Source organism: Antedon mediterranea, chromosome 9 (assembly GCF_964355755.1).
Source record: "Antedon mediterranea chromosome 9, ecAntMedi1.1, whole genome shotgun sequence".
In the NCBI taxonomy this organism is placed as follows: Eukaryota; Metazoa; Echinodermata; class Crinoidea; order Comatulida; family Antedonidae; genus Antedon; species Antedon mediterranea.
Genome location: NC_092678.1, coordinates 5,212,250 through 5,237,504, shown reverse-complemented (window position 1 = coordinate 5,237,504; position 25,255 = coordinate 5,212,250). Strand labels below are relative to the sequence as shown.

Here is a 25,255-nt window from a genome sequence, read left to right as displayed (position 1 = left end):
TATCAATCAAACCAGTAACAACTTTAGAATTAACAAAAGCAGAATTTCTTAAGATCTCAAGTAAATGATTACACAATGACAAACACCACCGAACTAAATCAGTCACAAGAAACATGTGTATATATAAAACAGAATCACTTAGATACAAGAATGTTGATGGTACGTCATTATAATTGTAATTTAACATGGACTTTGCGCCAACAGGCTGATAATGCCAGATGTGTAGGCGGCGATAGAATTGATTGGTCCAAACACACCCAAACAGATATAGGCCTAGTAAAAAATATCAGATATAAGTGCTAAATATTCTATCTTTAAGATAGTAGTCATGTTTGACACGGGTTTTAGGATCTAAATGTACAATAAGAACAACAAATATTGAGTACAGTATTTGTAATAAATCGCTTAAGCTCGGTTCCCACTAGGACGAAACGCAAGGATGTTAGAGCAACGCAAGACATTTGGCCAATCAGGGCGCGTGGGATAGGTCAAAGTCTTAGTGGGAACCAAGCTTAATTTTCGACACTTTCGTTAGTAAACTTCAGTATTCTCTTGGGCAATATCAGTTTCAAAAACTTCAAAAATATGATTTGTCAATATTGAATCACGTAATAACTTTCGGTTGCCAGGCCTAATGTGTTTTTATCTTTTGTTAGGCTTACAAACTTTATTGTCGCCAGTCTACAAATGCTATATTGACATGACATGGAGCCGTTATTTACTTACATAGAAATCATCATGATTACATTTCGCAACAATGTTAATCATAATCTATAATTATAATAGTTCCCACTCTCTGTGACGCACAGAAAGTAATTTGACCAATCACAAGCGACGGATCTCAACTGCTCATTGTGTTTAGTAGTATGTCAAACATCAAATTTTTATTTTTTTATGAATATTGGACAATAAAAGTTTTTGAATTTTTTTGAATTTTGTAAAAATTTTGATTTGCGGATTTTTAAATGCATGAATATTGTTAATTGTTCCATTTACGGACATGTTCTTATTCTTCTTATTGTACTACGTGACACAACGCAAGCGAGTTGATCAATCACAAGCGAGAGTTTGTATGATTTATCGCGTCGTGATTTGTCAAATTATTTACGGCGCGCTTACGTCACTTAAATAATTGTCGTAGTCAGTCATTGCATAAAAGTAAAGCATAAGTTTTCGTAAACGGAGAACTGTTTAGTAAGATTCACCGACTCTACTATCGCATACGGTATGACTATATATAGACCTATCATTATCCCCACTCAGGTCAGAGCCTATCTTGAACAAACAAGTCTAACAAATGATTGATAAATGCCAACAAGATTACACCTCCAAGTTATGTCAATCGAAACTCAGTTGAACCAATAAAAGAAATGGACAAATAAATAAATAAATAAATAAAACCAAGCCCAAGATGGATTGATAAAAGAGTCCAAAGACCCAGTCTATTTCCTCTTATCTTCATTGAAAGTTAAGATGCTAATACTTCCTTATGCATGTCACCATACATTTTAATACATAAATTATTTTTTGATTTCGGACATTTTAAAGTGACTGTATTCAAAACACAACAGTTCTTTCGGCATCTTTTCTGTCAGTGATGTGTTGCAGTTCCTTTAATGCTTCATACACCAGTTTTATATTAGCTTTAATTTTCGCAGAGTCTTTGGTGAGTTGGTCACATGTTCTGAAGAGAAAAATTACCTTGTGCAGATATTGCACTACAACGTGTTTGTATCTATCTACTACGAGAATAGGATGCGAGAAACTTTTTTACATTTTTTCTTTCAAACTGTAGGTTAGTTTCGATATAAGAAGGCCTCGTTTGAAATATCTAACACACCGTTTTAATATATGTAGTGGTTATTATTATTATTATATCGAGTTGCCTTCTGCGGTGTATATCGAGGGGACTTCTTTTTCTGGGAGCTTATATGGTACAGTATATCCAGGGGCTTATATGGTATATTCAGGAAACTTCTATAATAATTATATCAAGGGACCTTCTATAACATATCCAGGGACCTTCTATAACATATCCAGGGACCTTCTATAACATATCCAGGGACCTTCTATAATATATCCAGGAACCTTCTATAACATATCCAGGAACCTTCTATAACATATCCAGGGACCTTCTATAACATATCCAGGGACCTTCTATAACATATCCAGGAACCTTCTAGAATATACCCAGGGTTATGGTAGGCCTACTGATGGTGATTACTCAATATTGGCTTACTTGTTAAGTTGGTTAACTTTTTCCTCAATAAATGTCAATGCTTCTTGATGAGTGAACTCCACAAAGAATCCAAACCCAACATTAACAAAGATCTTTGAAGCATCAGGTCTGTAGTTAACAATATACACATTACACAGTGTATACTATGATAGCATTATTTAGTACCATAGGCAAATTCCGTGATACAGCATCACATAAGATAAACATGTGGTGCTGTATCATGGAACTGTAGATACAGAGGTTAGGAGAAATAGTATGGCGTACAATGCACATTCCATTTCATAACATTCTATATTATTAGGTCTATAGAGTGGCTGGTGCGTTGAGTGTAAGGGTACAGTTTTAGCCCAATATTGAACATGAAAATTGTACAAAAATAATAATTGACACAGAAAAAAAACTTACACTTTAGCTTGAACATAAAAATTGCATCCTAAATCCACCTGGGTTTTTAAGTCAGAATCAGACACATTGTCCTGAAAAAAAACAGAATAAGGACTGAATTGTTGTTAAAATACCTCCTTTTAGTACCGATATAAAATGTACAACTTGCAGCTTCTTTTTGGTTTGAATTTACCTTGATTTTTTCAATGACCGTCTTCAGTTGTAGATACTGGGCTACTTGAGTAAACAGGCCTTCCCTATTTTCCAATACTTTTCTGTGAATTGTTGAAAAACGATTTAATAATTACATAGAACATAATTCTTGAATAAGTTAAGAATCTATATTTATTTATTTCAAAAACCGCTCGAGGTAGAAGCATAATGATATTTCACACATTTAAAATACAAATGTTAAAAATGCAATAAAGTCTACATGTTTTCAACATCGTCGTAAACCTAAAAAAAACTATCTATCGCCTCTCCCAAATTCCAAAATGTCAACCAATCCATTATTACAGTTACTTACTGTAGATCTTTCCTCAACACTTCATTCACAAAGTGTTCGTACTCAAAAACTTTCTGTGACACTGCTGGCATTGCTGACGACGCATCGCCCTCATCTGCCATCATTGATTATTCCTACATTTTAAAAGTGAATTCTATAAAATCTTATGCTTATGTTATGTCCGAATATGCAAAGTCTTACTGTAGCATACCTTTGTGTAGGCTGCTGAAACACACACATTACGACAGTGTCTGCCAAATTTAGGCCTGCTGTAGTATCAAAACCGTAAATAGCCAGGCACACATGCATCATCGTGCCAGGTCTATATTCCTATTATTGACTTTTGAGGGCCTAGCCTCTAGAAACTGAATGTTATTTCGGCTCGCTGCAGTAGAGCCTAGTTTAACGAGAAGGAGTATCAAACAATAATACGCGGATATTGTGGCAAAGAAGTTGTTCATAATTGACTGTACTTAAATTATGGTATTATTGACAAATTACAATAAATTAATCTTACCGATTGTTTACTTCGTCGTCACACGAGGGTGAAAGGGAAATTCCCCTTTCATCTTTGTAACTTGGGGGCGCACTTTCAAATAATATGGGACGCCAGTTTCGACATAAAATAAATACAGCTATGAATACTATTTTCTCTTTAAAAATAATTTAAAAACTACAGATTGGATTTTGTTTAAGTAAAACGGATTGAGAGTGCATTCAGGAGAGGCAGCATTCGTTTCTGAGTATTGTGGGATCAACTTTATACGTATTGGGTATCTAAATTACTTATTTAATGTGAATTTTGTGATAAAGAGATTTGAAAAAAGTATCTAATCTCATATGATAGTGATGCACACTAAAAAGAAACGATATGAATTGAATGACATGAGTGTGCAAATAACTTCAGTTTTATTTTAATTACAAACTAAATACACATATGATAATACACATATGATATAATACACATGGACAAAAGCTTATGAATGTGAACTTTGTGGAAAGAAATTGAATATCGATAAAACAGGTGGCCATTTGACAGAACACAGAGGAGGAACAAAATATCATAGAATACAATCTTAAAATGAACAAAGTATAATTTAAATATTAATAACAACAATTAATTATGAATGAAACCATTTTATAGACCAAAAAATATGTATATTATACAAATTTCTTTCATTAAAAATAATTTATTTTAGATGATATATATTTCAGATAAGAATGATAAAATATTTTTCCGATCGGAATAATATTATTAAATATATATTTGTCCGTGTCACTTTCTGTTCACTCCACTTTGTAGGATCATTTTGTTATTCCATTAGACGTATTCTGTTCTTCATTTTTCTAATCCTCATGCAAATAGGCCTCCTGTGAAAATAGCAAGTAAATGTTACAAACAAAGCTTATTATATTAGAGAGGTACAATAAGGTTTATCGCAAATAGCTTGCACAATGCATGATGGGAAGGATTTGGGAGCAAACGTCACAACGCGTACGTACGTGATTTGTTGTTTGCACGTACGCGTCGTGACGTTTGCTCCCAAACCCTTCCCATCATGCATTGTGCAAGCTATTTGCGATAAACCTTATGAAGGTACATGCACACACAATACTGTATATCTGCTCCCTTGCATATTTGGTTATAGTATCAATACTGACCTGTTACTTCAATAGTTGTGCCTGTAATATAACTACTCTGGTTTGATGCTAAGAAGAGGCAGGCCTCCGCAACCTCTTCGGGTTCTCCCGCTCGACCAGCTGGTATCAACTTTTTCATCTGTTAAAACAAAGTACAAGTGTTATACGTATATACTGTATACGGTGTAGCAGAAAGACATACTGACTGAATCTGAAAAATGAAACCAGTGCTGGGTTTGGCCTAATAGCGTTCCTACTCATAAACCAAATTCATAGAAGCACTCATGAAAAAAGCCTATTTAGTTAGTGGTGACAATAGAATGGCCTCAAGACCTTGCTTTAATAGTTAATTGAATATTGTGAGCTGTGTACTAGGTGGTCCATGCACCTTAAATTCAACTGTTAAACGTAATACATTTGTGGAGTTTTTTTTACACAGTTTATAGCCTAAATATATGAATACATAGAGATGATGCTGACCATTGATATCACTTTTTCTGGTACGGTTTCCGTCATTGGTGTACGTATAAACCCAGGTAGAACTGTATTACAACGAATTCCATGCCTGCAGAGATGAAAATATAAAAATAATACCGAAATAATAATAATAATAAAAATACTAGTATTATAGTATAACTAGTAATATAAGTATTATTTTAAAGAAAAAATTAGAAATTTATTTTATTAGTGAAGGGATAAAGTATTACATTGCAAGTTCCTTGGCCGCTGTTTTTGTAAGTCCTTCAACTCCGGCCTTTGATGCGGCGTAATTACACTGTCCTATATTGCCAACCTTCCCTGCGATACTGCCAAGGTTTATTATTGATCCGTTCTGAATGCCGTCATCTAACATTGCGTAGCTGATTGCTTGGGTTACAAGATACGTGCCCTGAAAAAAAGCAAGTATAATAAATTATATACTATGATACAGTAGTTACGAGTTTCCTACTATAGGTATTATAGTACTTTAGGCTACATGTGACATAGAGCCCGTTCGGACGGAACAAATTTACAGTGTAATGGTCGCGTGTGGTGTACATTTTGAGATAAACTTGCTGTTTCAAAAATCCACCTTATGAGGTGGATTTACACCTTAAACCACAAGCGGATTAACTGCAAGATAAAGAGAAATTCCACCCTAATAATGTAAAGAGATGGGGTTTTTTGTTGTTGTTAGTTTACACGTGTAAATTGTTCATCGTCCGAACGATCACTGATTACACATGTAAAGTGTAACTGATTTTACGTGCGAACACAGCCATAGAACCATAGGCCTCTACTTCTATCTACAGGCGCCATAGAACAATTGAGACATTTAAAACAAAATAAACTTGTAGTTTCCATATCATAAATATACAACCACCCTGTTTTCTTTTATTTCAAACCTTAACTATCTCATTGATGTTTTCACTTTATGAAATTATAGTTGGCCCATCATACCTTTAGGTTTACCCTTATGACATCATCAAAGCTAGACTCCTCCATAGCCACCATAAAGCCATCCTTGGTGATTCCAGCTGAGTTAACTGCAATACAAGGTGCACGGCTGTATAATTCTCTAGCCTCTTTCACCATTTGTTTTACAGAATTTGCATCACCAACATCTACTTTGTAACTGTGATGCTTGATGTCTTTTCCTGAATCTGTTGCCAGGTTATTGGCTACACTTGAAGCGTTATCAATACTGATGTCTGCCACTACAACGCTTGCCCCATTTCTGGCAAATAGTTCACAAATTGATTTGCCTATTCCTCTACCACCACCTGCAAAGCAAATGAGAATAAATTTAGCAATTGCAATTGTTTATTGTAGCAACCAGTGGTCCATACAGAACACGTCACTGGAAGTTGATTTTATCACGACCAAAAAAAAAATAAAATGCGAAATACTAATAAATAGGCCCTATAGGCTATTAAGTATTATTAGTATTGAATTTGTAATTTAATTTATTACAATCTTAATAAATAATTAATTGTTGTACAATTTAGTTAGACCAAAGTGTATGCTAAGCGAGAGCTAACGATCTACTATCTAACCTACAATACTGGTGGTAGCTAGCTAGGGAGGGGCCTACCCTGGTGTTAGCCTGCCTAGTAGCATACTAACTAGGCCTAGGGCCTAGGCATAGAGCTAGGAAACCTCGCGTGACCACCACCAGGCCTGCTGCTGGCCTGGAGCATTTTTATTTTAGCCTAGCCTTACCTTCCTTTTTATATTATTATAATAATGTGCAAATGTTTTTCATGATCCTTCATTGTTAACTAACTAACTAATGCATTGTTGCTTACCAGTAACAAGGGCCAATCTACCGGCAAGTTGTTGACTAACGGCCATTTTTGTGTAGTGCGCAAAAACAGTGTGAACAACACAGCAGCAGCGTCAACACGTGGGAAAAAAACGTCGCATCACAATAACAGCGCCAAACCAGAGAGGGCGCTAAACTAAAACATTTGAAAACGCCCTCTCTTATCTGGGGGAATCTTTATTAAATGTTATGCTGTTTTTTGTTGTTATTATACTGTTTTTAGAGTGTTTTTAAATGTAACCACTTTTTTAATTGTTTCTAAAACATGCTTTCCGTGAAAATTGTGTCAACATTAGCAACATTTTTAGGACTCAGTTTAAACAATGATTGAAAACAATATAACTATTTTATTAAACTTTTGCTATACATGGCGAACACATTCAAGGTAAACAGAACAAATACATTGCTTAATATCTTTTTTTGGAAATTGAAAAATACTAAAGTGATTTTTTTTTTCATTCATTTTTAGCACACACGTACATACAGTATTAAAATTGTTTGTCCAATACTCCATTTATAAGTTCTTTTTTTTAATGTGTCTAAAACATGCAGGTGACATCAAGTAAGTTTTACAGGATACATTAAGCTTTGGAAACTACTTCAACAAATGAACCAACTCATAGTTCTTGAACAAAAAATAGAAAATACTGTATTATTTTTATAGATAAACCAACTGACCAACTGCCAGTAAGAAACTGAAACTGAAAATATTTTTTAAAATAAATTCTTTCAAACTTTTTTTAAACTTCCAAAAGGACAACACCACATAAACAAACATTTTAGGGATTGCATCACTGTGTAATGTTTAATCTTTATCACACATATAGAACGAGACTCATGAGAGATGGGCGTCTCATTATTCAAGATATATCATTCACCCAGAGCAGAGGAGGTGGGCCGTCGTCATCTTCTAACTCCAGATCAATTAGCGGAGGTGGCCCATCATCATCATGCAAGCAAAAATCTTTAGGTACGTTTTCTCTTTCTGTAACCAAACATTCCCAATCTGGCATATCATCGTTTTCAATTGGTACTGTTGTTTCCTCTTTTATCAGTTCAATGAATTGTTTTCTTGAACATGCCTCCTCAACCTCTCTTCCACCAAATAAAGGTGTATTCGTTGATAACTGGTTATTTTGTTCATCTATGTAAAGGTGATCATTCTTATCGGACAATCTTCTCATGTCAGAGTTTGGCCAAACAGCACCACAAACAAAGGAACTTGGAGGGAATAACGAGCATTCTATGCTGTTACTGGTGTTAGTTTCAGAGGTGCTACAAGATGTCTCAACACTTAGTTGGAGATCACCAACAGCGGTTGAGATCTCTTCGATCTGTTGTTGGGAAGAAGAAGAATCGGTATATTGGATGTCAGACAACTGTAAGCTAGAATCATAACTGCAAGCATTACAGGATTGGTCTAAATCACAAATTACATCAACTGCACTTCCATTGACATTGTTTTCTGAATCAAATCCAAGCAAATTTTCTGTACATTTTGGAAAAAGCGGTGTGGAAGTAAAGTAGGTAAGAAGTTTTAAATCTTCCTTCACACAACTTTCAGATGGTTCTTTGTTGTTGCCAAGGTAAATACTACCAGAATCATCAGTTGAACAAAGATTAATTTTGCTGGAACTTTCATCAGATTTATCATCGGTAATCCAATTTTGAATTGAAGTATCGCTGCAAATTCTGACATCAGAAGATCGGTCATCTAACTGAGGAATTTGAATTAATGGAACCAAAAGAGGGTCAACAGAAACTAAAAGAGGGTCAACAGAAACCTGATGATGGTCAACAGAACTTCCATCCATGTCACCTATGATGCTTTTTAGATTAGTGACTGGCACAGCTTCAGTAGATACATTTTCAAAAGTTATCAAGTCCCTTGTCTCAACATGATTGTCTGCAGCAGGTGCGATGATGTCTGCATTATTTGCAAAAGACATTAAATCTCTTGTCTGCGCATGAAGTGTCGTAGTCATATACTCCTTGATCTGTTGTTCAGCTTCAACATGTTCAGTGGTTATCGGAGCATCATGTACTTTCTGGTGGTTAAGTTTTACAGATTTACTATCATAAGCTTCTTCATTATCACCATAAATTTTCGTCACCGGCCTTCCAACTTGCTTGCCTACTGCATCAAAACCATCAGTCCTGCAACAAGCCAAACTATCGGACTCCTCTTTGACTTTCTTCCAGCCCTGAACATCGACATCCTATTAAAGAATGAAGAAGAAGTTATTTGCCTTGTGTAAATATTTGTTGTTCTGTTAGAAATAATGGCAGACAAGTCATTAAAAGCAATATTTATTAAAATAGTGCAACTTTCAATTTGCAAAGAACTACCGTACATTATTATTGTGTTGTTGCCTAGTCTCCATGAAGCATGTCCTGATGTCCGAGCATTTGCAAAATAAATAATAACGTATTTCCTTGTAGGTTGTCGCAAATTGTATTAGCTCCCTATTATTGTTAGAGTTAATAGAACAAGTAAAATACGATGTCTGTTAGTGTTGTTAGTCAATGATGTGAAAACAAACCATTCATTATTAGATTCCTCATGAACCAACCTCCAGCTTAAAACCTTGAACTTTTGATGCAGACTTTGGTGACATTTGGCTGTTTTCATCTACTGTCACCATTTCCTTGTGTTGTCCATTTATCTGACCTTCTGAAGCAACAACATCTCTAGCAACTTTCTGATCTGATACATTAATGGGACCAACAAAAAGAACATCAGATTGCTTTTCTTTCTCGTTATCAAGTTCATTTGAAGTGTTGGAAGAGCTTGGTTCTGAATTAAGGTGGTGGTGCTTTTCAGAATCACTATCTTTTATATTATTCTTTGTAGTATTATTTTGCAATGTTTTTCCAGTATCAATATCAATCGAAGTTTCAGTAACAGTAGTAGATTCAGAACTGTTCTCAATTATTCCTAAATCCTTCAAAAAGTTTGACAAACTCTTATGTGAATTTTTGATATCATCTTCTTCATTTTCTGACATTTTACTTTCTGATTGTGTCAAATCCCCATTGGTTTGTGACATTTCTGCATTCAACTGACCAACTTCAAGTATTCCATCACTTTTCTCCACCTTTTCTAGTTTCGCTACTGATTTCTCTGGTTGCGGCACAAGTATTCCATCACTTTTCTCCACTTTTTCTAGTTTTGCTACTGATTCCTCTGGTTGCGGCACAAGTATTCCATCACTTTTCTCCACTTTTTCTAGTTTTGCTACTGATTCCTCTGGTTGCGGAACAAGTATTCCATCACTTTTCTCCACTTTTTCTAGTTTCACTACTGATTCCTCTGGTTGCAGAACAAGTTTTCCATCACTTTTCTCCATCTCTTCTCGTTTCTCTACTGATTCCTCTGGTTGCGGAATGTCATAAAAAGATTGTTCAAGTTTGATAAGTTCCATTTCATCTCGTCTTTCAAGATCTGGTAGCTGACATCCAACATAAGCATCGTTCTTAATGCAATAAGTCAACATTGCCAACCACTTTGGATCCTAGTAACAAAACATAATTACATTCAAATTGTTTAAAAATAGAAACATTCTGTAAATTATCAATTGTGTTGTTTACAAAGTCTAAATTATTTATTCCTAAATCAATTTCTATAGTTAAGAAAAGCTTGAAAATGACAGGACCTTCGCCAAGACGTGTGGATTCCCTACTATAACCAAAAGAGCTTGGGCACGGGTCACAGAGACATTGAAACGCTTTGGGTTGCTAAGAAAACCAAGCTTGTGTCGAAGGTCAAATCCAATATAATCTTCACCAGATCGAACCTAATAAAAAAAAAACAAATGCTTATAACAATACAGTATTTCTAAAATCCAATATTCATAAAATGATTCAAATCAATTAATTCTTATTATTTGGATATTACTTTATTAATACAAAATGTCAACTTACAGTTGAAATGATAATGACAGGTTTCTCTTGTCCTTGGAACTCCTCCACAGAGCCTACTTTGATGTCATCAATTCCTACACTTGTTAGTAAAAGTCTTATTTTTTCAACCTGAAGGAAAGGAAGAGTTGCCAATACAGTATACAGATATAGAGGAGCAAATCCTCAATTATTTTAAGAAAAACACTTTACTGTACATTCCAAAAATCCCAGGAATCTGTATAGAAGTCACTAGTAGTGACAAATTCGACAAAATTATCTCCAATTAATAAGCCACTCTTCCAATGCCTCTTTGTCAGACTTAAGGACCACCAATTTCTAAGTAAAAAAATAACTTGTTCTCACCTGTTTCCTGTATGGTGTAATGATGCCACAGTCCTGTGCTTCAACCATCTGCTCAGAGTGATGTAATAAGGCTTGTACATACTTGAGGGTTTGAACTGCTTCTGCAGCATTGAACCACGATGGGCTGTTGCCCTCTTGAAGTTCTTCACCCTACAGAAATTGAAGGCAATATAGAAAAAAGTTATGCAGACAAACGGTTTGGCATTGTTTTCTTAAACTCACAAGAGACATTTTTAAATGCTGTACAGCTGTTCTCTTCAATAGCTCTCTAAAAGACTCTCTTGTTACGGCAAGCTCCTTAAGAATACAGTCAACTCTCACAATACCAGACACTTTGAAAACTGGAAACTGTTCCAAAATTAGACTTTTCTAAGTCCAAAAGGTCCCAAATACATTTTACCATTAAAAACACATCCAAATACCAGATTTTCCATAAAACCAGACATATTTGGCCAGCCCAAAGGTGTCCGGTATTGGGGGATTTGACTGTATTGTTTTCTCTATTAGCTCTGTCTATACTATCAAACTAGTTTGAAGAAAAAACTTTAACTATCAAGCTTTAAGTGACAAAATAGTGTGATGTGCCCAAATATGGTAGTGATATGTTCAAATATAGTAGTGATATGTTCAAATATAGTAGTGATATGAGAACATCAATTTTTTTTTGTCACTTAAAGTTTGATAGTGTAGACAGAGCTTAAGGGAAGATTTGTCAAATTTACCTGAATTCCATGAAAGATTATTGGAAAGTTGTGCTTGCTTGGCAGTTGGTCCCACGACTTGAATCTATTGCGGATCGACTCATCAGCTTTCACAACAAGCTCGTTATGATAGAACAGATGTGACGGTATGTGCAGTACACACTCATGTGATCGGTAATTGTCAACAAGCTTTGTAACCTGAGATATAAAATAATATTAAGGAAATCTTATATTGTGCCGGTTTCCATTCATCTACACATAATCAAACATCGTATACTCTATCTCTAACAATTTTTTCAATCTTCTATCGACTAAAGCCGAAGTATAGTCATTATCTCAGAACCGTTCTATGGTTACCACCAGGTAGGCTTACTTAATTAAAGCTTCTATGAATGGATGTACTAGTTGGGAGCAGGAACGCTAGTAGACCAAACCCAGTACCGTTTTGATTACGATCAATCGGGAAATTACCTCACGACATTGAGAGAACAATGCAATGAATGAAATCATGTAGTAAAGTCAACGCCAAGTTGATGGTAAAGGTCTTAACCTTAAGGAGTTCAATGAATACAGATTTAACATGATTGGGAAGTTGGTTCCAAAGGAATGGAGCTGCAAAAGTAAATGATCGATTACCCCATAATAATAATATAACAACTTTATTTAAAAACGGATGCAACACTTGAATCACCATATTGGTGTTTTTCACAAGGCCGTTACTTACTACAAAACTATTTATACTATTACACAAGTTATCAATTACAGTACAAAAAAAAAAAAAAAAAAAAAAAAAAAAAAAGATTTCATGAAAAAATATAGAGTTTCAAGTATATTTTATCTTTGGTCATTTATCATTTTTTTAAATATATGTATATTAGGAGCTGTAATTGCATTTGAGTTTATAGTTTGTAATTATTCATTAATGTCTAAACTTTTCAATCAACACTTTTTGCAATTTATTTGTCATCACGTTTTCAATCAGCTAATGATTGCAATCTCAACGTATGCAACTTTTACAGATATAAAAAAATCTTATTTTACCAAAAGTGGATCGTAGCTACCATGGTCACGAAATTTCTTCTCGTCACGCAAGTATACTGGTCGTTTCATTAAGCGTTCCAATAATGATTGGTTCAATCCTAGCTTAAGTGACTGCCTACTTTGCAGCACAGGTCCAAGCTGCATAGGATCTCCAGCAAGAATGATCTATTACACAAAACCAAGTGATTTTTTACTAATATTTACCAATTTTTAAGAAGAATTTCTATTGTTGTTCACTTATGATAATTCAGTATTTCAATGATATTAAACAATAAATAAATATATCTATAAAATACAAATGATATAAAAGATTCTAAACTTTCTGTGTTTATGTTTCTGCTTTTGTGGTAAAACTAGAGTTTTTCTATAAATCGTTATAAACACTAAAAAATTAATTTATAAAAACAAATTTTTTAAGAATTCAACAGAAATTGTGAAAAAATCTAAATACTTGTGAGTCATCTCCTGTTGCCAAGGCAACTGGTATTAGACATTCAGGCTCCATAGCTTGTCCCGCTTCATCAACGTAAATATGAGTAAAATGGCCTGGACGTAATTTAAGTTGGAAGAACATGCCGGCAGACGAGCACGTGCAGACAATGATTCGGTGGTGAGCAACGACTTCAAGTTGCTGGCCATCAGTACAGTAAGATCTGATGTCATCATCGATATTCTGGAGTTTTAAGAAATATAAAACACATCCTCACCAACGACTTAATTTTTGTATTTATTTATTTAACCAAACTCTTGTTTACAAGACCAGCCAATTCTGGCATAGTAGTGATCAAAAATATAACATAGCAATCAAAATAGACACAGATAAAAACATCAAACAAAATAACAAGTTTTAACAGTCTTACAACCAAATAAATGACGACCAAACAAGCAAAGAGCTAATTTTTTTTTTTTATGCAGCCCACTGTGTGTTACATTGACTTCTGAAACATTGTGAAATTCATCATGACAAATTCAAGCAAGTTTCCAAATAAAAGTGCTAAACAAGTTTTCCAAAAACCACAAGGTCCACTACTCAACTTCAACTGTATAATACACACTCCAAGAGATAAGGTGTCATACAATGGCAGATTTTGAAATAAGTTGGGGTGGGTTGTAATTGTGCCGAGTGATCCCCCCATATTGTTACAGGTAGCAAAGTTACACAGAGTAGAAAGGGAAGGTTTGTAATAATAAATGAAAGCCTCCGTTGAACAACGTTGATTAAATTGAAGAAGGTAAGCTACTTACATCTTCCAGTCTTCTAAATGAGTTCAACCTTACTAAGTCATTCTGCTTAACTCTGCCACTCCCTGCAAGTCGACTTGTCTGTTATAAAGAAAGGTGCTTCATTCAATAAAGCTCTGTCTACACTATCAAACTTTATGTTATGTAAATATATGGACATAATGACATATCACCATACGAGGTACACTTACCACAATGTCATGAAAAAGATTATAGATGTACGTTTACTTTTAAAACACTTTATAGGTTGTAATAGTGTTTGTATGATTTAATATAAAAAGTATGACCCATGACCTATGAGTATGTACTCACCAGAAGGTCTGCAGCGCTATTGGACGGTGTACACGCTAGGATTCGACTACTGCGCACATGTTTATGTACTTGTAAGATAGACTCCACAACTGTTACAGTTTTACCAGTTCCTACAATAAAGCATTTTATAGTATACAAATATTACTGCCTAGGTTAAAGGTCAAGGGTCAAAATATAACCCAAGCTGTATGCAAACTATACACATCCCTTGGTTCAGTGAAAACTAATACTAGATATACAGCTATATATGGCTCTTTTGTTGATTGATGAACTACTGTAAATATGAACTCTGACCTGGTGGTCCAAATAAAATGTAAGGTGTGGGTCGGGCTTGTCCTTGCAGAATTCTGAAGACTGCAATCTTCTGTCTTGAATTTAGTTTCTTGTCAAAATATTCACCAACGATCTAAACATAAACAAATAATATATACATTACTTTACATTGACACATTGCATTGATGTCTCAGAGCAACAAGTCCAGGAATTTTACAACATAAGGACAACAATGATGAAGAAAACAATTCAAATAAATTGTTTTAAGCTCTGTCTACACTATCAAACTTTATGTGACAACAAATATACCCATATATGGACATGATGATGTCATATCACTACTATATTTGGACATATCATTACCATATTCAGGCACAACTTTATGTGACAACAATATATGGACATGATGATGTCACTACTAAATTTGGACATATCATTACCATTCAGGCTCAACTTTATGTGACAACAATATATGGACATGATGATGTCATATCACTACTATATTTGGACATATCATTACCATATTCAGGCACAACTTTATGTGACAACAATATATGGACATGATGATGTCACTACTATATTTGGACATATCATTACCATTCAGGCACAACTTTATGTGACAACAATATATGGACATGATGATGTCATATCACTACTATATTTGGACATATCATTACCATATTCAGGCACAACTTTATGTGACAACAATATATGGACATGATGATGTCATATCACTACTATATTTGGACATATCATTACCATATTCAGGCACAACTTTATGTGACAACAATATATGGACATGATGATGTCATATCACTACTATATTTGGACATATCACTATCATATTTGGGCACATCACACTTTTTTTGTCAAACTAGTTTGATAGTGAATACAGAGCTTTAGAAAACCCAATTACTTTTTCTCCCTTCTGTTTGCTCCTAGGTGGTGAACTTGTAGAAAACTTTGGAATAACAAATTGGCAACCAGCAGATGACGAGTGTCTGGGCAGGTAACTCTGATTAGACGTTACTCCTCTCCTCCTAGGCCTAGCTGCTGGAGATGCAACACGTGTCGCAACCACTGGTTGTCTGAAAGTTGCTTTAACCGGCTGTCTTGACTCTGGGAATGTTATGCTAACTTGTGGAGGTTTCACTTCAATGTTCTTCCAAGATGGAAAAAGAACTGAAATATTAAGAGATATAATGTTAGGAGAAGATAAATAATATAGCATTTTGTGGTCAATCATGTCCTAACAAATAAATGGTGTTTTCTGAAGGATTTCTTTGTGACATATTTTTTATTTTAGTTGTAATTTAGGATTTTGTTTATTTATTTACTTTATTTTTCTCCAAGATCCAGTACCAGTTCTACACATTGTTATTTTATAACTCATATTGAGATATAAGTCGTTTTTTTATTTAAGTATTTTTTAAACTTACTTCTATTACCAATATTTTCAGCCATGTCCGCTGCTTGGTGACATCTTTGAAGCACTGTTCTGTAAAAATTAATAAAATAAACAATATTGTTTGTTTGTTTTATTACATTTTCCACACACATCAAATAATACAGTTGTACATTCTAATAAAACATAAATTAATTTGAAATTAGATTAAAAGAAACACAAGTGTGGATGGAGGTCAAGAACTTTAAGGCATTTCAAACATTATACATACATTATAATTATAATTATGTGATAAAAAAGATTAACCAAACGAATATAATTTGCACTAGAATCAATCAATATGTCTATTTGTCTATTTTACCACTATAAAAAAGGGTGAGTAACGCATATGAACCAAGAATTCAAACAAGCAGGGTAAGTGCCATGACCATCAAACCACATTTGTAATTCAACTTACTTGCTAAATGTAAAGGTCACATGGTATTCTTCAGCTGTATACTCTTCATGAAAAGACGGATGGAATTTCAATAGTACCTCCTCTCCATGAACCTAAACACACAAACAGAGGTCATGTATTAACTTATTTTACCATCCTGAAAAACATGATACTTGTTGGTAGAAAGAAATAAAGGTATATGAACTGATAGTAAGTTATATGAGTCAATTCGAACACCCATCATCCTGTACGTGGTAAGGTTGAGTTGGCTTGGAAAATAAATGTTAAATAAAGGGCCCCTTAAAATCAGCTTCCGCTGACTGGGTCACCCTCGTGAAATATGGTTGAATAAATAAATAAATGTATTAATTCTTAGTCCTCAACAACTGAAAACCGAGGAAATTTGGATTAGGCCCTCCACGGATCTACGGCAGCCAGCAGTAAATATATAAACATATGGGATAGATCTGTACCTTATTGGTTTCTTTATTTCTTTTATTTACCCATAAATATAAATTATAAACATTGTAACATACAAAAAAAAAATTATATCAAGGTCAGGTGGTACCTGATGAACAAATCCCTCGTACGTGATAGTGTGCGGTAGTGCATCAAGCGGCGTCAGAATGATTTTGTCTCCAACAAGAACAGATGGTCGTCCTTCTGCCAGACCGTTCACATCCAAAGATAAATATTCTCCATGTTTTCTTAAGCTTTCCTAAAAAAACAATATAACTGTAGTACAGTGTTGCTGTGTTTATAGATATACATATTGAGAGTCACCTTTCCAAATACAAAACTTTCTGAAACTTTTCTACGTCTGAAATGGTATTTGGAAAACCACATTTTTAGGCCAGCAGATAAAAAATGAGACAAAGAATACATATAAAGCCTCATATCATAAAGGGAGCTACTCTGCTTAGTTACTGCATGGAAATATCCATGGTTACTGTAAACAACTGTGGAACAACTATTGCTGACGACGGTTTGCAGCAGATTTAAACTACTAACCCTTTCCAGATCATATTTTCTAATGTCTATTTCCATCTGAATTTCTTCTAAATGAAGCAAAGCTGAGAATCTTGTAAAATAATTCTTGATGCACAAAGACTAAAAATAGTAAATAAAATAACATATTGAGGATTGATTATTCATGTCCATTTATCAGCAAACATCCAATAAAATCCATAACAAGTTTTTTATTTACAGGACTAGAACCAATCCCTAAGGAGACAAAGGTATTGGTTCTGTTCTACACCACAAGAATAATCTTGATACTGTAGTTTTTTTTAACAAATATTAAAACTCTGAATCATCTGGTCATATTCATCAATCACAAATAAGTGAGATATCTAACTCAAGTACCAAGTGTTTCACCTAAGTCATTGATAATTTAAAAATAAGTGATACAGTATTCATTTAACTAGGAGAATTTATATTACTAGATGGCACGCTCGCTTCGCTCGCGTACCATCTAGGGGTGCTCACAGATGGTTCTCGAATACAGTAGAATCCACGGACGGGGACTTTTTTGGGACACTAAACAAAAACGGAAGTGTCCCTCTAATTGGGGTATTCAGAAATAGAGACAACAAAACCAATACTGGATTCCATAAAGGACAATTAATTTATGTGGATTAAAGAAATTAGGGAGAAATGGAAATGTATGTACGGGAATTGGGCGGCGGCACGTGGTGGTGGTGATGGAACCGCAGTAATAAAGTTGATTGTATTTATATATTATAAGAACCAAACTAAATAAATAGACCTAGACATTCTGCGAAATGGAAATCGGAAATTCAAGCTCCTATTCAGTGAAAAATTAAACTGTAGTCTACCTAAATATTTAGGGCAAATCATTGGTTGTGGTGTTGAACTTCCTGTAAACATTTGTGTGAACCAAACTGGGTCGAATTTCTGTCATGAGTACTGATTTGTTGGCCTGTGATTTATGACGCCTAAGGGATCTATCTAGACTTATTTTTTAGAATAATGTACGTACCTGTCAGATACAATTGTCTTGTGTCGTATAATAAATAAGTACTGTAATAGTTACTGAAGTTACTATTACAATCTCGTCAATGAAAACACGAAAATGTATATGCACTTACTTATGAAAACGTATACAGTATTATACTCAGTTATTGAAACAGTAGGTTTAAAAAAGTTTCGTTTGTCTGTAAAATGATGTAATCAAGCTGTTTACATGAGTCTTAATTTATAAGCACATCAATAATAAAATAGTTTATCTATCCTGTAATTGGCGAGATTATGGTCGCTGTTGAATGAAATAAAGCCAATCGGTATCATATTTGTACAGAAACGTTTTCGCGGCCGAAGGGTGTAACCTAAATTCGTTGTATTATCGTCAAGAACTAACTGTAACTAAACTTACATAGAAAGTAGGGTATCATAAATTTGGCCTTAGCACTCGGGGGAGTGGCTAAGATGAAGTCCGTGGGACTACTAAATATAAATTGTAATGAACCTCGAGGGACATAAATAGGAATATTTCATGTTTCATTATCAATGTATAATAAATGGAAACTGTTTACCGATTCAAATAATAGAAATTGGTTTTTAACATTTTCCGAACCTATTGCAAGTTTATTCTCAAAGGGCCCATATATTTACCTACCGTATGTGTTAAACCAAGGGCTCATAAATTTACCTACAGTACTTGTGTTAAACCAAACTGGATGTTCCATTCATCGCAAATCAATACATTTGTATAATCGTATATTAAATCTATCAAAATAGTATTTTTTAAAGAAAATCAGCCTGTCTTCAACATTATGATGGTGTACTCTAGCAATCTATCAAAATAGTATTTTTTAAAGAAAATCGGCCTGTCTTCAACATTATGATGGTGTACTCTAGCTGTTCAACCGGTTTTCAGCTATTAAAAACAATTATCGTAGGAGGAGATAGGAAAATGCGAAGCCTCCTCGCTATGTAACATTAGGGTTGAGGGATGGGAAAGCGGATAGGTACAAAGAGGAACAATTTTTAAATATATTCTTTATCCACTGAGTAACGAAATATTTTGTTCATGTTTTATAGGCCTATAAATAATATACCTCTAAATACAGTAGGCCTAAAACATTTGCGATTTAATACTTTGTTAAAACTGTCACTGTCATAATCGATTGAAATATTAAAGTACATGTCACGATACACCACTACGACGTTTATATTTTTGGTAATTATTAATTAATACAAACGTTGAGAAGAAACTGTCGGTATAAAGTTTATTTGTATATCTAACAGTAGAGCCTATCCACAGTCTCAGTAATAAAGTTTATTTGTATATATTTTTATATTACATCTAACAGTACGAACATTCACAGTAAGAAATGTTCGATTCAAATGAAAAATAGTTAATAGGTATTTACAGTATTGTCAAAGTATTGCAAGTTTATTCTCAAAGGGCCCATATATTTACCTACCGTATGTGTTAAACCAAGGGCTCATAAATTTACCTACAGTACTTGTGTTAAACCAAACTCTGGCAGACTGAGAGATTGGGATGTTCCATTCATCGCAAATCAATACATTTGTATAATCGTATATTAAATCTATCAAAATAGTATTTTTTAAAGAAAATCGGCCTGTCTTCAACATTATGATGGTGTACTCTAGCTGTTCAACCGGTTTTCAGCTATTAAAAACAATTATCGTAGGAGGAGATAGAAAAATGCGAAGCCTCCTCGCATTTTTTTGGCGGGTATTTTTCAAGATGGACATCCATTAGACAGTGTATACCACGATCGGAAAACACCCCTATTTGGGGAAAATCTTTGAACCTAAATTCGTTTTAATCGTCAATAACTAATTATCTAACTCAATTTAATTAGTAAACAGGGTTACATCAGGCGGTTAAAATCAGTACCGAAAGTACGAACCAACTTTACATACCATCGAGTGAAAATTCTAGAAGTAAGGCGCGATTTACCGAATTTTGCCCTTACGTAAATTTATATATAGATAAGTTAAAGTTTGAATGGTGAATAAGTTGAGCTGAAGTGTTTAAACACAAACTATCAATCATGTATACAGAAAATAATGAAATCATTACCTGTTGAAGCTGTGGGATCAGAGATTCAACTTCTCTCTTCTCCAGCACACACTGGACGAGCTCTGCTGGAACAGGATGTCTCTTCAGTTTAACAGGTGTGTTCCAGTTAAAATTTCTATAAAAAAAAGGAGTTTGATAATATATCAAACATATACATAAACCTCTGTCTACACTATCAAACTAGTTTGACAAAAAAGTGTGATGTGCCCAAATATGGCAGGGAATAATTTCGCCAGTGTAGCATAGCAAAAAGCTATACAAAACAACCTTATTGCTATACATTTCTAAAATTGCTTAGCAAAAAATACAATAGAAAACTATGTTTCTTGACTCAAAAATCAGTTTAATTAGCAATAATGCTAAACAAAATTTTAAAATGAAATTTTTCTCTGTATGGTAGTGATATGACATCATAATCGTGTCCATATATGGTCACATCACATTTTTTTGACACATAAAGTTTGATAGTGTGGACAGAGCTTAAGAAAACAAGTAGTAACGCAGAATAATTGCAATAACTTAAACCATGGAGAAATAAGTCCTAACTTATTTCTCCATGCTTAAACACTTAAGCTTGGTTCCCACGTAACACAAAAGCGTAGGTGTAAAACAAGCGAGTTGGCCAATCACAAGTGGCAGTTTGGGTGATTCATACATCACATGTCTTGCGTTGCATCGAAGTGGGAATCAAGCTTTAGTTTACACTGAACTAAAGAAAAATACACAAAGAAAACCAACCTGGTGGGCTGAACTCCATAGATGGCTGAAGTTGTCTGCGAATTAAAATATCTGTCTTTAAACTTCTGTAATGAATTTCCTTTGCTTCTGTTACCACCATGTGATCTTATCAGTTTCATATTCTCATCTTCTACTTCCATGTAAATGTAACGGCCAATTTGAAAACTACCGAAGTCAAAGGTCACCAGTTCACGAAACCTACCTAAATTTCTATGACAACAGTAATAATAGTTTAATGTTAGGAATCTTTTATTAAATTGTTTTCAAATGATGCCTCTAAAGTGAGAAGAAAACAATAAAATCACAAAAAAAAGAAACAAAACAATTTTTGTTCTAAGTAAAAGAATTATACAGTTAATGATCGTTAATGACATCCTAGACACTAAAATCTATTATTGTGTTTCGGGCCAATGCTTTGAAATACTAAATTTATTTATATAGTGATTAATTTTTTGATGTTGTACTGCTGTTTCTTTTTATTATTATTGTAATTATTTTTTTTATTTATTCGATATTTGATTTATTGTCTCATTTACTTTATCTGTTTACTTGGTTAATTATATTATTTTAGTTTGAAAAAGGTTCTTAAATTGTATCATGTTGTGACAATGAGGCACAACAAGGACATTCATGTATACTCATTTAATAGCGTAACAGTCGTCGTGAACAAGATGCAGAACAGCATGGTCTATATGACCTTTGGCCTCAAATGGGCCGCCATACGTGCCTTATCATAATGGTCACGTAACATACATGACAAGAATAATTTATTCTTCCAGTATAGATCCTCAATATGACTCTAGTTGCTTTGTTGTCTATTATGAAAACTTTTTCTGTATTCATGTCATATTGCAATAAAAATAGCAGCTGACGTAAAAAAAAAAGTGTTAGGTCTTTTTACAATATTGATTATTTATAATATAATTTGAGAAACAGATGTTGTTTGACTTGTGCTGTATTTCATAATTACTTTACTGCCATTGGACGTACAATAACAATTCATTAGAAAGTCCTAAGTAAAACACTTATACAGTTATGATTGTTATTTTAAGTGTATGGCTTTTACAATATTGATTATTTATGATATAAGTTGACAAACAGACGTTGTTTTTCATAATAATTTAATATTGACTTGAAAACGAATTGATTGATTTACCATAATACAATAGTTAGTGCATGAAAAAAGTACATCCCTACAAAACTTTTTCTTTTTTTATTCAGTTCACAACCAACAGCGATGAAACCGCCACTAACAGGTTTAATTTAGTTAGACTCTTAGATGATTTGAACACTTACTGTGGTTTTATGGTTATAGTGCCCTGTATTGCCCGTCCTGGTAGAATCCATATTTGTTTTGATGGTGTTTGTTCCTCCTTAATTTCTTCTTTTTTTCCCTCTTTCTTGTCTTCCTTCTTTTCTCCTTCTGTTTTGTCTTTTCCATTATTTCTTATTTCAGGAAAGTCAATAGTGACCTCTGAATGCAGGTTGCAAATGGTGAAACCTTTCAAAACTTGTAATCCAATCCCAACATTTCTAAAACAAAAAAAATTGCTTTCTTAAACACCAAAATATATGATAGAGTTGTGATGTCATCTCCATGGAACAAGAGTTATTTTGTGATTTCCATGAATCCTGCAAATCTTAAACATTGGGTTGAAGAGTTTGACAAACTAAACATCATAAATATTTTAATAGTTAAAACTGCTAAAAATAAGCACTTACCGAATCCAGAAGTAAATTTGTTTAGTTTTGCCATTTGCAATTAAAGCAAAGTCCAACTTGTCAGTGATGATTATGCCACATTTATCTTTGATTAAATCTGTCTTGATTGACTGCAATGGACCAGTTATAAGATCTTCAGGTCTAGGAATAAGCACAACAAAATGATTGTAATATATATATATATATAGTTCTCTTATTTACAGGTATCAAAAACATAATAGGGTCAACTCTCCCAATACCGGACAATCTTGGGCTAGCCGAATATGTCTGGATTTCCGGAAAGTCTGGTATTCCGAATGTTTCTTAATGGTAAAAATGAATTTGGGACATTTTGAGAAAAGTCTCGTTTTGGAAGAGTTTACGGTTTTCAGAGAGTCTGGGAGAGTTGACTGTATACAAAAAGGGTGATAAATGGGCGTTACTGTTTGTTTACCTTGGTAACTGTTTTTCTCGTTTTAATTCAACACTGACTGCTCTCCAATTACCTCGTTTCTGCTTTGCTTCAATGCACAGCGCTATCACGTTGTCACCTTTCTCTGGTACATACCCACACTGACAAGCCGAAAACGCAAAATAAGTTCTATAATCGATAAACCCATAACCAACATATATGTGCGAGATGGTACCATATATCTTCTGTTCTCGTAGCGGACGCACATCTTTTACCAAAGTGTTGCCAGTCTCCAGATCTTTATGCGTAGATGCTTGAATCCAGTCTCCAGGATGAGGTCGATAACCCTGAACAATTGAGTCGTGAGTGCATTGAAGTACGTCGTTGATAACAGTTTCTATTCTCGTGGCTTTTGTTATAATACCAACCATATCCTCTGGAAAGTCTGCATAACCCCAATCTCTTTCTTCTAATGTTACTCGCTTTGCCCGCCATCCAGACGTTTTTTTATCACGGTAAATGATAGCGTAGACAGAGTCTCCCACACTCGGTCTGTATTCACCAGCAACTGTATCAAACGAGAAATAGACATCGCCATTTATGAGTCCATACCCACTTAGCAGTTTGGTGACCTTGCCATCAATGTTTTTTACTTCAACATCTGCTTCAAATTCACTACTGCTGTCAGTGTACGAGCACTGCGACGATGGATAAGAAGGCAGGTCCGAGTCGCTACGGCTGTCAGTGTCCTCTCTATCGGGTAAAGGCGAATCGGACGATAAAGCATTTTGAACCGTGTTGTAAATTGCAGTAAACATGGTTAGGTTTTCGTAGGCTTACAAAAATGATGATCTTTTCAACATATCAAAATGCCTGTAAAATAAATACAAATAATTTCAATGAAAACAGAAGTAGTAGTAGTACTGTATATTAATAGGCCTATACCACAAATCCCATGATCATATAATTTATTTTTAAAGTTTATACCTCAAACTAAAATATGTAGTCTACTATTGTAATAGTAGTAAGTAGGCTACATATTTTAGCTTAATTTAATTTAAGGTATAACTATAAACTTTAAAAATTATTATATGATCATGAGATACTAATTAATATAATAAACAATAACAATTTGAGTCATCCACTTAGGCCTAATACAGTACTCACTCTAAGTAGTACCTCATCCCACGCAGCAATCTAATCTACACACTACACTAACCTAGGGCACGCACCCGGCCCGACAATCCTACCCGCCCTCCCTTTAGGGCCTTACTACACTCACTTGTAAACTTACTTCACTACACTAGCTAGCGGATAGCCTACTACTACTAGCCTAATAAGGCCTAGGCCTAGCTAAACTTTAAATTAAAATTCCTAAATGACTCCCACATAACCAGCTTAAATGCTAATATAGTACTAGTATTTTACATTACATTAATTATGACTTTCTATTTAATATTTGCATTCTTTTAAATGCAAAATAACGAAAAAGCTGAAATTTTACTTTGGCTTGGCGCGAGCAACATAAACACGTTGTTTTTAACTTATTTTGTTTACCTTTGACCTCTTAGTGATG

The 25,255-nt window shown here is 34.2% G+C and overlaps 3 protein-coding genes across 4 annotated transcripts; all 3 read right to left on the bottom strand.

The window, feature by feature from the left end:
* Nucleotides 1-63: 63 nt before the first annotated feature.
* On the bottom strand, nt 64-3,712 carry LOC140058819 (protein UXT-like). Of its 2 annotated transcripts, XM_072104562.1 has the most exons (6): nt 3,646-3,712; nt 3,150-3,262; nt 2,817-2,898; nt 2,645-2,715; nt 2,240-2,347; nt 72-1,684 (listed from the first exon to the last, which is right to left on the bottom strand). In XM_072104562.1, the coding sequence occupies exons 2-6, from the start codon at nt 3,251-3,253 to the stop codon at nt 1,558-1,560; spliced, it is 492 nt and encodes a 163-aa protein (XP_071960663.1). In that variant the 5' UTR covers nt 3,254-3,262; nt 3,646-3,712; the 3' UTR covers nt 72-1,557. The 2 variants fall into 2 exon arrangements, with proteins under 2 accessions (XP_071960664.1, XP_071960663.1); XM_072104563.1 differs by lacking the exons at nt 3,150-3,262; nt 3,646-3,712 and adding an exon at nt 3,340-3,630 and having other exon boundaries at nt 64-1,684.
* A 403-nt stretch (nt 3,713-4,115) lies between these two features.
* On the bottom strand, nt 4,116-7,166 carry LOC140058816 (estradiol 17-beta-dehydrogenase 8-like). The gene is made up of 6 exons (XM_072104560.1): nt 7,058-7,166; nt 6,210-6,532; nt 5,477-5,658; nt 5,250-5,334; nt 4,791-4,908; nt 4,116-4,499 (listed from the first exon to the last, which is right to left on the bottom strand). Exons 1-6 carry the CDS (start codon nt 7,101-7,103, stop codon nt 4,483-4,485), a joined length of 771 nt encoding a protein of 256 aa, XP_071960661.1. The 5' UTR covers nt 7,104-7,166; the 3' UTR covers nt 4,116-4,482.
* Nucleotides 7,167-7,423: 257 nt separating this feature from the next.
* LOC140058815 (RNA helicase Mov10l1-like) lies at nt 7,424-25,211 on the bottom strand. Its single transcript, XM_072104559.1, has 22 exons — nt 25,184-25,211; nt 23,722-24,552; nt 23,289-23,429; nt 22,863-23,099; nt 21,567-21,776; nt 20,829-20,943; nt 17,762-17,860; nt 17,319-17,468; nt 16,772-16,863; nt 16,349-16,407; nt 15,826-16,091; nt 14,931-15,042; nt 14,637-14,746; nt 14,328-14,405; nt 13,534-13,755; nt 13,083-13,247; nt 12,063-12,239; nt 11,341-11,490; nt 10,999-11,106; nt 10,731-10,871; nt 9,648-10,589; nt 7,424-9,293 (listed from the first exon to the last, which is right to left on the bottom strand). The coding sequence occupies exons 2-22, from the start codon at nt 24,495-24,497 to the stop codon at nt 7,935-7,937; spliced, it is 5,709 nt and encodes a 1,902-aa protein (XP_071960660.1). The 5' UTR covers nt 24,498-24,552; nt 25,184-25,211; the 3' UTR covers nt 7,424-7,934.
* Between the last annotated feature and the right edge of the window lie 44 nt (nt 25,212-25,255).

What these genes read in the sequence shown, in the direction of transcription:
- LOC140058819 (XM_072104562.1), bottom strand. Translation starts at nt 3,253, where the DNA reads ATGATGGCAGATGAGGGCGATGCGTCGTCAGCAATGCCAGCAGTGTCA. An exon ending in GTGTTGAGGAAAGATCTACA is followed by an intron (nt 2,899 to 3,149) that starts GTAAGTAACTGT and finishes AACAATTCACAG; the next exon opens with AAAAGTATTGGAAAATAGGG. An exon ending in AAAGTTAACCAACTTAACAA is followed by an intron (nt 1,685 to 2,239) that starts GTAAGCCAATAT and finishes TTTTCTCTTCAG; the next exon opens with AACATGTGACCAACTCACCA.
- LOC140058816 (XM_072104560.1), bottom strand. Translation starts at nt 7,103, where the DNA reads ATGGCCGTTAGTCAACAACTTGCCGGTAGATTGGCCCTTGTTACTG. An exon ending in TCATAAGGGTAAACCTAAAG is followed by an intron (nt 5,659 to 6,209) that starts GTATGATGGGCC and finishes GCTTTTTTTCAG; the next exon opens with GGCACGTATCTTGTAACCCA. An exon ending in GCGGCCAAGGAACTTGCAAT is followed by an intron (nt 5,335 to 5,476) that starts GTAATACTTTAT and finishes TCATCTCTGCAG; the next exon opens with GCATGGAATTCGTTGTAATA.
- LOC140058815 (XM_072104559.1), bottom strand. Translation starts at nt 24,497, where the DNA reads ATGTTTACTGCAATTTACAACACGGTTCAAAATGCTTTATCGTCCGAT. An exon ending in CGAGAAAAACAGTTACCAAG is followed by an intron (nt 23,430 to 23,721) that starts GTAAACAAACAG and finishes GCTTATTCCTAG; the next exon opens with ACCTGAAGATCTTATAACTG. An exon ending in CTGTCATTATCATTTCAACT is followed by an intron (nt 10,872 to 10,998) that starts GTAAGTTGACAT and finishes TTTTTTTATTAG; the next exon opens with GTTCGATCTGGTGAAGATTA.